Source organism: Pelmatolapia mariae, linkage group LG14 (assembly GCF_036321145.2).
Source record: "Pelmatolapia mariae isolate MD_Pm_ZW linkage group LG14, Pm_UMD_F_2, whole genome shotgun sequence".
In the NCBI taxonomy this organism is placed as follows: Eukaryota; Metazoa; Chordata; class Actinopteri; order Cichliformes; family Cichlidae; genus Pelmatolapia; species Pelmatolapia mariae.
Window position 1 is genome coordinate 34,289,331 of NC_086239.1, and position 14,206 is coordinate 34,303,536.

At 40.4% G+C, this 14,206-nt stretch overlaps 1 protein-coding gene across 2 annotated transcripts; it reads left to right on the plus strand.

Moving 5' to 3' along the window:
* Positions 1-770: 770 nt before the first annotated feature.
* tgfb1a (transforming growth factor, beta 1a) lies at positions 771-11,012 on the plus strand. 2 transcript variants are annotated; one of them, XM_063493790.1, is made up of 7 exons: positions 771-1,098; positions 2,058-2,763; positions 8,059-8,343; positions 8,478-8,703; positions 9,139-9,289; positions 9,539-9,649; positions 9,749-11,012. In XM_063493790.1, the coding sequence occupies exons 2-7, from the start codon at positions 2,439-2,441 to the stop codon at positions 9,794-9,796; spliced, it is 1,146 nt and encodes a 381-aa protein (XP_063349860.1). In that variant the 5' UTR covers positions 771-1,098; positions 2,058-2,438; the 3' UTR covers positions 9,797-11,012. The 2 variants fall into 2 exon arrangements, with proteins under 2 accessions (XP_063349860.1, XP_063349859.1); XM_063493789.1 differs by having other exon boundaries at positions 771-2,763.
* The last annotated feature ends 3,194 nt before the right edge of the window (positions 11,013-14,206 follow it).

The window sequence follows — 14,206 nt, forward strand, 5'->3', positions numbered from 1 at the left end:
CACGGAAAAGCTGACACTTAAACAGCCTTTAGGTTCCTTGTTTGACTGACAACTGTTGTTATATTACTGCTGAAATACAAGGGGATTTTTGCCCTGACTTTCCCTAATGCTGAATGTCACTATTTATTATCAGTTTGTAATGAACAGCTTATTCATGAGCACATTTGGGCAAACCTTAAAAAATTCCAAGAGTCTCCACTGTGCAACGATAGTTTGCTATCTTTACTTCTCTGTTGAATCATCCATCAGAACGAGACAAAAAGATTGAAATAATCAACAGTTTGTTTTAGTCTAGCCCTTCTTTTGAAAATATACAATCTAACCTCTAAAAAGCACCCAGACACAGAACAGTGCACCACACAGCCCTGCCCTGTTGGCTCCCAATGCTTTGAAATTCACTTTTCTATTTTTAAACCAGCTTGTCTCAAGTGGCTCAGTTCTTTGACATGGTTTGGCTTACACCTTTTTATCCACCAGGTAAATGTGGTGGGCATTCGGTGAAAAATTTGTATAAGACTTTATTGACATATCATCGCTGCCTCAGCTGCAGACATCGCAGTGTGACAGAGGTAATGCTTCTAAAGTCAGTTATTAAGCATGTTCAGTTCCTGGCTTCCTGATGTGGACAGAAGTCAGCTCTGTTAAACAGCAGATGTTTTACACTGCGGCCGTTACCCTCATTTCCTGGGCGGAGAGCTGCTCGCTCTAATAGAGTAACAGGAACAAGAGAAAGAGAAGAGCTAGAGGGGGGGAGAGAAAGAGGCAGAGCAAGGCAAAAGAAGTTATCTAAGCTCAGAGCTCCCACAAATCACTTTGTCACCAGCAAGCTCTGACAAGCAGGAGGAGAGAGAAAGAGTACGAGCAGAGACTCAGAGTTAAACAGAGGTGCGAATAGGGAGTCTTGTCGGTGGAGCCTCGAAGGAAGAAGGTGTGAAGAAACTGTAGAGGAAAATAACGAGGTGATACTGCTGGACGGACAGAGGGAAGATAGAAGAGAGACGAGACTAAAATCCAGTTCCCAAAACAGCATAAGTTAAGAGGGACGGCTACTGCTGTTGTTACTGCCGCTGTGTCTGGATGGTACATCACCATTTAAAGGTGTGTCAAACTTAAAATCTGTTACCGGAGGACACTGTTTCATTGAGACTGACATTTTAATCTTCTGATAGCAAACGCGCTTGAGACATTTAATCTCACAAGTGGAACCCAGAGAGCATACACTATCGTATTATCATGTTTGAGAGAGAAGAGAGGGATAGAGAGACAGCTGCTCTGTCTGTGAAGTAGGCATGAGACAGAGGCGTTGAAAGCAATTTCTGGTGTAGTGCAGCTGTACACAGATCACATGTTGTTACTAGTAAAAAGAGGTAGTTAGAGCCAAGAGCTGTACATGTTTGTGAAATGTTTTTCTATAGGGGCATGCATAGGTTTGTGACTGGAATTGAATAAGCTGGTGAAAGTAACTTCTTTGAGAACAATTTCTTTCTTTTAACCATTGATATTTGATTACCGGTAGCTCCGGACTGACTAAAAGCGCCTGAGAGTTTTATCTGGACTGTAAAGGCTGAGGTCATCTCACCAAACCTAAAAAAATAGGAAGATCATTTTCAAACTTTTTAAGCAGAGACTATTATTAGTATTTTCTCTTTATTACAGAACATTACAGGGGAAATATTTGTCATTAGCACTAATAAGAAATTGTGCCAATTTAAACGTCTTAGTCTTAGATAACAAGTAACTTAGGCTCTGTAAACACCTGTCTTCATTTTGCTGAGTGCCATACTACTCTTTTCACATTCACTTAGGTTGCCTCTGTAAGAAAGACTGTGGTGACATGTGGAGGATGATATGCTAGCTCTAAAATAGACAGGATTCAGTTTATATAATAACATAATATAATCTTGCATTTGGAGGTTTGAAAACATATCAATCAAACATTGGTCTGTGAGCACAGAAACAAATCTGCTGAATCCTTGATGGGTAGTAGTTTGTTTTGGACCTAGAGGTGTTGTAGAAACTTACAAAAGGGCACTGACTGTGTGCATGGGCTCTTTTAGCATTTGACAGCTCTGTTCTGGACTTGCTTCATCCTGTGGGACATCACTGGGTTACCTGTTTGGCTGAGTCAGAGGCTGTGTCATCACTGGATGTCTGTCTGCTCACTGGGATTCTTTCCACCTGTTTCTATGCAAATAAGACAGATGTGTTAGGTACTTTTTACAGCAGCAGTGACAGCCGTGGTGGTGAATTTTCAGGACTCTCCACACTGCTGTAATTGTTGTGTCGTGTGTAAACACTTTGCGTCAGTGACACCTCTCCACTGAGTGATTCACTGTTCCCAAAGGATCCCCGGTTGGACGAAGGCATTGAAAGGGAAGTTGGAGGAGCTTTTACTAATAACCAAAGAACACAAGTGACTGCACAGACAAGCCGTCAACATGAAATTGTGGTTCTTGATATTGATGGTCGTGTACATGGTGGGCAGTGTACACAATCTGTCTACATGTAACACTGTGGACTTGGAGATGGTGAAGAAAAAACGCATTGAGGCCATTAGGAGCCAGATCCTCACCAAACTGCGTTTGCAAAAGGCGCCAGATGAGGCTGGGGAGAAGGAAGAGATCCCTGCCAACTTGCTATCACTCTACAACAGCACCAGTGAGATTCTGCAGGAGCAGCAGGTTGAGGAACAGAGAAAAATACCCATAGAACAAGAGGAGGAGGAATACTTTGCCAAGGTGCTTAACAGGTTCATCATGAAAGGTGAGTATAAAATTACCCTTAGCAGCAATATATAAATCTTGAATCTGTGAATCCTGATTGAATATTAAGAAAGGGAGCAATTCCTGATGGCTTAACTATAGTTGAATGTCAAGTAATGACTGTTATTTATGCTACTACATTTACAAGCAGCTGAGACATAATTCAAGGGGAACACTAGCATTGCACTGACACTTTCCACTCTGAAAAAATAGTTATTGTCCAGATGTAACATGAAGTGCTGCTGTTAATCCCTCCACTACAGCAATACTGCGGTAATAATGTTGTTATTACTAGCAGAAACATAACAATAGCATTGCTTACAGTCCCCCTGTACAGTCCTTACTGCTCTTTGTCTGGTTGATCAACACTAATATTAAATATAGTGCACACAGTGCTGTCCAGAGGTTTCAAGCTGCACTCCCAAGTATTCACTGTATGCCTTATGGCTGGTGTCAGTTCCAATCTTGACCATAAATTCCCTCAACACGTGTAACCCTTATGATCTCCACCAAAGATCCTGAGGCAGTTTCAGGGGTTCAGAGATCACAGGCATTACAAGTTAGCAGAACTCTGTGCAGCATCTGGTCTGATGCTGTGTTGCTTACATGATATCCATGGCATTTTTACTGCTTTATTACTGCTCTTTGTCTGGCAAGGCTGCATATGATGTTTGTTCAGCCAAATGGTTTCTGGCTGTAATTGCCTAATGATTCCCAAACTATTACGATAAACATATTTTCTAGTTTTGCTTCTATGCTCCATTGTTCTCTGCATGTCTATACTCATCACCCTATCAGGCAGCCATCCACACTATCCCCCTTTTATCCGCCACTTCAAACGGCACACTTTAGTGGATGGACCACGCTCAGGAGTGTGTAGACCAAAGAGAGAACAAAGCAACCTTCAAAATGAAGAGCACAATTTTGTTCTGCTTAGATAACAACCAAAGAACAGGATGAAAAGTAGAAAAGCAATAGGAAGAGACATGAAATGAACTCCTCCACCCGCACCCATGCTTGCTCTTTTTCTCTTTCATTTTCTTTTCATTTTCTTTCTTTGACCCTCAGGGATTGGGGTTTTCCTGTAACTTGAGCATAGAGTTCTCCCTCGCTTAACCTGTCACTTGTTCTCCATCATTTTTGCTTCTCTTTGTCACTGACTAGTTTCAGTGTGTCCCTTGAACCATGATTATCCATATCGCGCTCTCTCTCTCTCACTTCTTTCCTTTGCACTCCTCTATCTGCGGGTTTCCTGAGCTTATTATATCAATGTGTTTGCAGTGTGTTTGTGACAGGGCAGCTTGACAGGAAGGAAGACAGGCTGATGGCCACTGAGATCTTGAATGACTCAGGTCCGGTGCAAGCGGTGCCCATGGGGAGCATGTGTTTCCTATAGCTCTGGAATGCCACAGAACACCCATCCACTGCCTTAACTATCCGCTGCCTTGTTTTGAATCAGCTAATAAGGGAACAGCTGAAAGTAGCTGCCCCCTTACTCACAAGGGGTCACAACAGCATGTAGCACCACGTATTTGATTTGGCAGGTTTTTATGTCGGATGCCTTTCTGGGAGGAGACACAAGGGATTTGTCTCCCCCTGGGATCAAGCTAGGGATTTTGCTGTTTCAATCCTGGGAGGTTCGCTTGCTAGGGGAATGTGTAAACCATTACACTATGGAGCCACTGTTGAGTCAACCTCTGCACACTGAAAAAGGAGAATGACAAATGTATGAGGATAAATGTTAAGGCCATCAAGAACTGCTTTGCAATTGTGAATTTAAAAAAAGCCACACACACGCAAGGATTTTATCCAGCTTCTGCTTTTCTGTGATAAGTTGTTTGAACAAAACAGCAGAAATAGAATACAGGGGAAAATTTCTTTTTTATTTCCATTAACAATTCTTTTCTACATTTCATTTTTATTGGGCAGCAGACACTTTCCTGACACTCAAAATCATTCTACGGGGGAAACATATTTGTGTGCAGAGCATTTTAGAACATAATAGGTTTAGTCTTCATCGTGGTAATTGTGTGGTAGATTAAGCTAAATTCCTTTTGCTGTTTAGCGCTCATATCTCTCCCTTGAAGCCCACACAAGTTCTCCTCCTGTTAAAAGGAGTTTTGGTCCAATTTACACGAGGGAACGCTTTTCTCATTTGGAAGCTAGCCACTTCTGAGCTATTCTGAGATGAAATGAGTTCACTTCTCTGAAATAATTATTGTAGTTACAAGTAAATGAACTTAAAGCTGTATTGTAGAAAGGAGTAGCAACAGGGGACCAAAGTCAAGTGTGAAATAGGGTGAAGTGGGGAAACAAGACATTGATGAGTGGGCTGTGGGAAGGTGGAGCTGAGAGGGAAGAAGGCCGATATTTAGTCAGTTGCTGGAATCTGGTTCCTCCTACTGGTAATTATAGAGCTGTTACTCAACCTGTCACAACAGCTGTCCCCGGCTTACCTGTGGATAGGCCTTGATTCAACACACAAATCCCCCCACACCCACATTTATATGCAGGCTAGGATGCTATCTCTACCCCGTCTAGCAGAGAGAGAGAGATTTTTTTAGCTGAGCATGGAGCTCATTTCTTACACTTTCTACTCTAAATGTTGATTAATTTTGATCACAGAGCCATTTCAGCGAAAGGACCCTAGAGACAATGCAAACTCTGTTAATTAGAAAGTAGAAGTGAAGATAAAGCGTCAACGTAATTATGGTGCAGCAGCCAATATGCTTCTTAGGGGAAGTGACTTAATTTCCTGTTTTGCAAACACTTCTCTAACCCTTAACACATTTATCTCACTTTTAACTAGATGGAGACTCTGACTTTCCGTGCATGCGTTTGCCTGGCACACCAATTCCACTTGACATACTGTACGTTGTTGTGACCGTCTGTGTTTCCATTCATACGCTTCAAACCAAATATTTGACTGCTCTGGGTGGTACCAGTAAACTGTCATCTCATTTCCCGTTACACTCCACATCAGTTCTTTTTGGTTTCAGTTCGGCCTCACTGCAAGGGGTGAAACACTACCTCAGCCACAATGCAGATGGTAGATGATATACAAGCAGCTGTGACATGGAGTATCCTGGTACAGCCTGGGCTGAATATGTAGCACAAGTATGCAAGGCTGGGTTGCAATTCCTATCAGAGAGTAATTCCCGGACTTGAGAGCAGAGAACCCTTGCTTTGGCAGGCTGAGACAGAGTAGAGGGTTTGGGTCCCGGCCAGTACTTGCGCTCCATTGATACACATCTCCAATTTCTCCACACCCCCACTCACACCCTCTCACCCCTCACAACTGTGAGTTATATTCAAGAGTGCATTCTTCCCTGTGCTGTTTCCTTACCATTGTGTTTAACAGTTACATTGCCCCTCTCTGAGCCTCTCACTCGCTTTCTATAGTGTTTCACTCTTGATCTTCTGCCTTCCTGTGCTTATCTTTGCATGTCACTGTTCGACTTAATCTTTTCGATCGTAACACTCATACATTTATGGTGTTAAAGCCTCCAGTAGCTTGTCTCTGTTTTTTATCAAGCCCTCTAGGCATCTTCATGCTGTCAGACTCGGGGATTAAAGTTGCGCATATGGGCAGCAAAACTGTAAAAGAACAAAATATTCATGTTGGTCAACTTAAGCAACAGCTGGAGGAGATGAACACTTGGCTGCAGTTATGATTATTGAGCAACACTGAGCTCAGCCATTTTATTTGATTAATGTGTAATCCTGACAAGCACTTATGAAAGAAGCCTTTCATTTACTTTATTCATAAAAAACATTGATATACATCTAAGTGTTGTAATGTTTACTAAATATCGGTGTTGTTAACAGTTTAGAAGTTAAAAGTTGTAATTAACTTGGCTTTATTTGAAAAATCTGAACCCGCTAATTCCAGAGACCTGATGTTTTTGAGCCATATGTCCATTAATTCTAACCTTACAATGCCCAGTCATCCCTTTAAAAATCATAGTTCTTTCCTTGTGTTTACAGATATTACACTAAAAACCATTTACATTAAATACCATTTACCAAATACAATAACGATAGGATGATTTACCAAATAAGCTCTAGGAGTGGTCTCACAAAAAAAAAAAACAAGTAAAGATTCATGATTAAAAATAACCAAAATGTGTAACGAAAAATGAGTAAATCCTAAACACAAATAGAATGTTTTAATGCCAAAACTTGTTGCCTTTGCCTAATGTTAATGAATTCAGAGGAAAATGGCAAAATGAGGGAGAGCAGAGAAACAGCAGAGGTGTAGAGTGAAGGTTTTAGGGGACTAGCTCACATCTAAGCATTTAAATATACTAGTGCAGTGCCTTTTAAAGTAGGTCATAAATCATCATAACATTACTGTATTAAAAAGAGATCAGCTATAAGGTTCGAATGTGTTTGAATGATTGCACGTTTAAAATGTGGTAGACAGGCAGATTGTGGGTAGCAGCTTTCTTGAGAACTGCACATTTAAGTACCAAGAAGTTGTCTGTCACAGGAAACCACAGACAATAATCATCATATAAAGTTAAATTGAAAATTGAAAAAAGGTATTTTGTGAGAGCCTTTGTAGTTTTAAACTAGGAGTGATGACATTTAGTAACATTGTGGCTTATTCTTATTTTATCACATCCTACGAAAAGGCAGTTTAAGGGTTCATTCCTGGCTTTATGCTTAAAGTTATAATTAAGTTTATGTTAGGGTAAACTTGGCCTAGTTGGAATGGTTCAACGGAGAGGTCAAAGGGTTGGCAAAGTTAGCCAAAGAAACATGCCTCTTTTGTACATGTGTGCCCCTCCCCCTAAATACAGAGTGGAGCAGCAGTCACTATAGGAGAAAGACTGTTAGCAGAGAACAAAGCACAGAGAACCCCTCATCTGAACAACATCAAGTTTAACACTGCACTCACTTAGGTCTGCAGCAATACAAATGCCATGTTTAAAGCAAGTTTGATACGGAGTTATTGAGACAGTCAAAGAAAAGATTTCTTGGAAGTTCTATGTTGTGCTGACTGACATTTGGTCCTGGTCCAACATTTAAACTGTTCCACATTAGCTTTCTTTACATTTTTCAATATAATAATAACTTCTAATAGACTAAAAACACATTGCAACTAGCTTTTAATAAAAGACAGTTTAAAGTACATCTACCATGAAAGTTGGTTCCCTTCTTGATGGATGAAGTTCTTTTGAAATATTGTACCATAAGATATACATGAGATGTACATCTGCCCATTAAATGCACTTAGATGGGTTGTTTGTCAAAATATCAAAACATAATTTCCTCTTCTTACATCATACAGAAAAAAATAACTCAAACACCAACTACAAGCCCACGGTCATCTCAATGAGCTTCAACATCGCTGAGATACGGAGTAACGTCGGGGATGATCAGCATCTCACCAGAGCAGAGCTACGGATGCTCATCAAGGAGCCCATGATTTTGTCTGAGGAGAGAGTGGAGCTATACTATAGCCAGGGGACCTCGACTCGTTACCTTGCGTCTCGCTTTGTCACAAACATGCTGAAGGACAAATGGCTGTCCTTTGATGTCACTGAACCTCTGCGGACCTGGCTCAAAGGGAATGGTGAGATAAGCATTTATTTTTACTTGATCATCATGTATTTGTTGATCTTTCCATTTATTTAGTTCAGCCCATGTGTGATATCATATAATTTCTAGGTAATATTTCCCTCCTCGATGATTTTTTTCTGTTACTAGAGAATGAACAGAAGTTTGAACTTCGGCGGTACTGTGAATGCGGCAGTACAGATGATACTTTAAGTTTTAGCATCTCTGGGACTATGACCAGGAGGGGAGACACTAAAGAATTACAGAAGCTGAACCAGCAGCTACCCTACATCTTTACCATGTCCATCCCTAAAACCAACCACTCCAAGAGTTTACGCACAAAACGTTCCACTGACACGACGGACAGCTGCAGCACGTAAGCAATTCTGACCTTAATGATTTATTCCACTCCATTTCTGCTTTAAAGCTGCAATAGTAACCTACTAAACCACGAGCAGCTTCAAAATACAGACCACTGAAACAACAAACATCAACTATCCCTGTTTATCCATGCTGTAATTCTGTGGTCGTTTTAGTGGCTGTATAATAAATGGACTGTAGCTTTAAAATGTTTTATAATCTTAGACAGATTACAGTGCGCCTCTCATTTACCCCCACACATATACACAAGATGGAGTATACATCCAAGGCCCAGCCATAGGGTGAAATGGAGTGTAATGTTGTCTCCCAACATAACATGTATCCTCCTACAGCTTTAAAACTGACTTGATTTCACACATACCTTGAACTGTGCTCTAACACTCTTTGCACCATCTCATCCCACATCTTCACACTGTTTTCTCTTTTGCAGCCAATCACACAACTGCTGTTTGAAGAAACTGTACATTGACTTCAGGAAAGATCTAGGATGGAAGTGGATCCATAAGCCAACGGGTTACTATGCCAACTACTGCATGGGGTCCTGCCCCTACATCTGGGATACAGAAAACAGATATTCTCAGGTAATGCGTGCATTTTCATGAGTGTTATTTCTTCCGAACCCCAGGAGGCAATTTCTTAAAGTCTGGAAAAAATGTTAATGGCAATGTTGTATTTATATGTTGCCATAATAATTCTTGATGATTCAAATAAACCAAAATGCAAAGACTATTTGTATTATTTTAGCTCTAAGCACTACGGCACTAGGACTATCTGAATTTAACCGGACCATGTTGTCTTGGTGAGTAAATTCTCATAAATCTTGCCTACAGATTCTGGCACTGTACAAACTTCATAACCCAGGAGCTTCTGCCCAGCCCTGCTGTGCGCCACAGACACTAGAGCCACTGCCAATCATCTACTATGTGGGGAGGCAACACAAGGTATCTATACTGCAGTCACTTTCAGGTCAAATGTTTGCAGAACATTTTATGTGAAAACAATATATAATTTATCACATCACTGTTATTTTCTACTTGCAGGTGGAGCAGCTGTCCAATATGATCGTGAAGTCCTGCAAGTGTAGCTAAAAATATAGTATGGCACACAGCTCTGCCTCCTCCTCTCAAAACACAGAGGGAAAGAAGATGTTGTGTTGGAGACTACAGATAAGAGCAAGTGACAGAGAATTTGAGATAATGTGGACATGGGGAACAAAATATTTTAAAGCTTTTCTCCCACAATCCTTCAGTTGTCACATTTGATGCACATTAAGCCATGGACCTCTTTTTTTTTCTTTTTTTCTTCTTCTACATATTAACGATTATAGTTTTTATACGTACATTTACCTTGCAGTAGTAAAATTGTCTGTCTTGAAATGAATTAATTTATTTGTTGCACTGACAGGTGTCTAAAGAATAATAATGTACATAAAAGAAGTGTGTGAGACAATAAAATTTGGACAAAAAAGCATGAGGACAATAATGAACGTTCATGGAAGAATATCCATATTCAGGGATGAAAACGTGGGACATTTCAGATGGCCACATCATCGTCCAAAACAGGTCCTGGTGAAAGGTGCTAAATTACAGGTGGAAAACCAGGGATGTTGGGGTTTTCCTCAAAGATAAGGCTGTAGGTGTTTTTTGCATGGCTACATCATAAAAGACAGAAAAAGACACAGGGAGAGTCCAACCTGGGGAAAGTCCCTTTTGACTGAAAGGCTGGACTTTCATTTTACAGGAACCGTCCATTAGTTTTCTTTTCTTTTTTCAACCCACGTGACTTCTAATATGCATTTTATCAGTATGTTTCTGTTCATAATGTTCATAACTGAATGTCAGATTGTCCTTTAACCCCACTGGTTTTTCAGCCAGAGGCACTATCAGCTGTGTAAGAGTGATGACATCATGTTTTTAATCCCTCTGGGGACTTACCACCGTACATGTTCTCTATTAATGGACACATGGTGGTAGTGCTGATATGAGTAAGGCTATTAATACTTATTGTTTTATTTTATTTTGTTTTAAAATCATGGTAAATTATTTTAATTTCAGGATGTTTCACAAGGAAGTTTTTTCTTTCAAACTCAAGAACTGGTCTGGCTTCTATGACTCGCATTAGGAATAAAACCAACACATTATTTCAGCTTTCTATGTTTTTATGGTGCACCTACTTTTGAAATGTCTATTTGTAAATATTCAAAAAAAAAAGAAGAAATAAACATGTTAAATTATGTTGTGATGGTGGAAGATTTTATGAGCAAAATAAACCACAGGAGATGTTTCCACTTGACAGAGAGTTGCCTTGACTAGGTGTGTGCGTGTGTGGGTTTGCGTTGCACTTGTCAGTGCATGTATGCGTCTGTTTTAACTGTAAGCCGACTTGACGAAAGCATAAACTGAAACACACCTAAAGTGATGTAGACGTGAATTTCATCATCTTGTCTTTGTCATCACAAAAACAGTTCAGAAGAGTCGTGTTGTTAGACGTGGTTTTCGTCAAAAAACTGTAACTAAAACATTTTTAGAGTACAGTCATGTTAGGTAAAAATAAGATGACAATGTAACGCTGGTTGATATAAAACTGTGACTTCAATTTGAAACTAAGAGTGATTTGAAGTTCAGGGCCGTTGCTGTACTTGACAGACTGGGACCCCACCCCTTGCACCTCCTTTTCCTTCTACACTTCAGTGTGTGACTACTTCTCTTTTTTGATGTCTTTCACAATCAGTTTTTTAAAAACACTTTGTGTACTTGTACAATGACTTTCCAGTGTCGGGGAACAGATCGGCCGATGGAAAAGCTTGGCTTATGGCACCATGTGGACTATTTCAGGCCAACTGCAGGACAATTACGGGATGACTGAAGAACAGCAGCAACAAGTCCTATTTGGCTTCACCAGTGGCAAAGAATGCCCGGACGTACAGTTTCTTTAGTTGCACTGTCTTAACCTGAAGGGATGGATGCCTTTCCAGTTTTTATGCTATCTCTGTACACCACACCCCCACCGTCCCAACCCCACCCCTCTCACTCTGTACTCAAGGGATTATTGTCAGCCCATGAGGCTGAATTGGGAATGAGGAGAGCAGGTCCAGACCCGTCGGTAAGTCCCAGACTTAAGGGCAGTGACTACATGGAAAATTAAACACGCATACTGTGCACATGCACATGAAAACACTGAACCCACTGACACACAGACACAGCTCAAGCACACCAACATCAAATGCCTTACATAAGCTTTGTGCTAGGACTGGTGTGGGGGATGCTTGTGCTGTTAACAAAGTGACAATGATCAGTGCTATCTTGTTCCAAGGCTGGTCATGTTACCCAGAAAGCACAGCAATTTTCCCCCAATGAAAGAACACACAAAGCGCCTGTTTGGAAAGGCAGCTAAACAAAGTATAATGAAACATCATCAAAATAATTGAATCCTCTTCCATCTCACCTCTCAAAATGATTCTGAGTGATCTGTTGCCAGGTTGTAATCTTGCCAAAGTACAATGTGTACCGTGTTATCGTGACAGGGGAAATGTAATTGGAATGTTAATGGGGCTTTTTTTTCACCAAGAAAACAGGATCATTGTCCAACCTAAACAAGGAAAACCCAAGTTCTGATGCAGGAGACAAGATCATTAACATTAGACACTAAAGGTGCTTGAACTTGAATTTTGCTTTTTTCACTTTCCCTCTTAAAGATGAAACAAAGAGTAAGAATGTCAAGAGACTCATAAATCTATCTGTGGTGCTAATGGAACAGCCCTAGGGGGAAGTAAAACTTAAGTAGCCCTGTTCCTCCAAGTGATGTTCATTTCTCAGCAGCTGCTTCCTCTCAAGCCCTCTGGCTTTTCATGGGACTGAATTAAACTGCTGACACCTCCTGCTAAACATGAAGCACATCGCAGAATACGGCCCACCCGAAGAAAAATAAAGGATTGAACTGAACACAATTCAACCCAGCGAAGAAGATTTAAGACAGATGGCGACAGCTTTTGAAGGTCAAGCAGGTGTTCTTTTACAGCTAAGTCCATGTGCTGAGTTTATACAACTGCATGAGTAACAAGAAAATTGTTCTGTTGTTGCTATTCATCAATTTTGACACAACTGGTCCTTTAATTACATCCATGTGCAGTGTTTAACCCTTTTATATCTGTTGATGTAATGACTTTCGAAGCATTCTCCCTGTATGCCACTTATCTAGGTTCATAATGCAGTCATGCTAAATGTGAGCTCATTCGTCATGCCGCTGGTCTTGAAATGTTATTTTGGGTTCGCGTCTTATTACAACATCCATGAAATGTGCGATTATACGTCCACCAGTCTTCCAGCACAACTGTTCATTAAAAGTGGAGCAGGAAAGCGACCTGGTATAATTCCTGTGAACTCAGACGGAGCTGACTGCGACCTTAATAACAGACGCTGATGTCCTGCTGCAGCTCAGCTCTGCCTTGCAAACACACAGCTGTGCAAATCCATTGTTGCTCCAGGTGCTGAATCTGTGTGCAAACACACACAAATACACAAACATCAACAAACATGCCTTTCTGTTTAAAGACGCAGTTTTGCAGTGTGAGATTTTGGTTTTATTTTCGCATCAGTTTTAGACAAGTGTAATTAAATCAGAGACTTCTTTCTTAAAATAACACAGGGTAATTGTGTTACCATACTTACTGATATAAGGGGTCAGGCTGAACAAATTTACCACAGTACTGACTTTAATTTTGTACATCTTTTACTTACTTTTATGTCACCTTATTTTTTGCTTCACTGTACAGGCAGGATTTGAAATAACTTTAGTGTACATATACATGTTACTGCTCTACCTGCATTTTTATTAAATAAAATGTTCTGATACATATAAATTAAACTTTGATTTATAAGTCCTCAGAATACCTGGGTGTACTGATCAACAGAGTATTGATAAGTTTACTGGAACGTGTTAGACATGAGCTGACAGCGATTTCCCTCTCCACCTGTCAGGCTTTTATTGCTGTCTTTTTCCTTCACACCTGCAGTAGATGTTTATCACAGTCTGAGTCAGCCGACCATATCTCTCGCTTCGCCTGCTCTTTTCTCTCCTTTTCTCTCTGATCTTTTTGTTAGCCACTGCCAGCTCTTTGAAGATTCACTGAAAGTTTTGTGTTATCACCTGCACGACACAAAGCAAGTGATAGGGGATGAAAAAAGACGAGCGACTAAATGAGGGACAGAGACAGAATAAAATACCACACACGTTTTTCTTTCTAGCTTTTTTTTCCCTACAAGCTAAAAAGAAACTAGAGTAGAACAAACATTTTTAAAAGAGAGTAGTTAATTTCCACTTCACCAGATGGCCGCTGTGCTCCTTTGTCATGTAAATAACCAGTAGCTAGCGTCATAGCTTAAAATTCTAAAGATCAAAGACTGAGGAAAAACAAAAAAAGCCTCTTCAAAGTGAAGCCCACAAAGGGAAAGTATGATAAACCATATGACAGTGAGTGTGGTTATAAAGCACGCTGGGCC

Bases quoted from the DNA above. Each gene is read 5' to 3' on its own strand.
- tgfb1a (XM_063493789.1), top strand. From the start codon at position 2,439: ATGAAATTGTGGTTCTTGATATTGATGGTCGTGTACATGGTGGGCAGT. The intron at 8,704-9,138 runs GTAAGCAATTCT...TCTCTTTTGCAG, and splicing joins ACGACGGACAGCTGCAGCAC to CCAATCACACAACTGCTGTT. The intron at 9,290-9,538 runs GTAATGCGTGCA...TCTTGCCTACAG, and splicing joins CAGAAAACAGATATTCTCAG to ATTCTGGCACTGTACAAACT.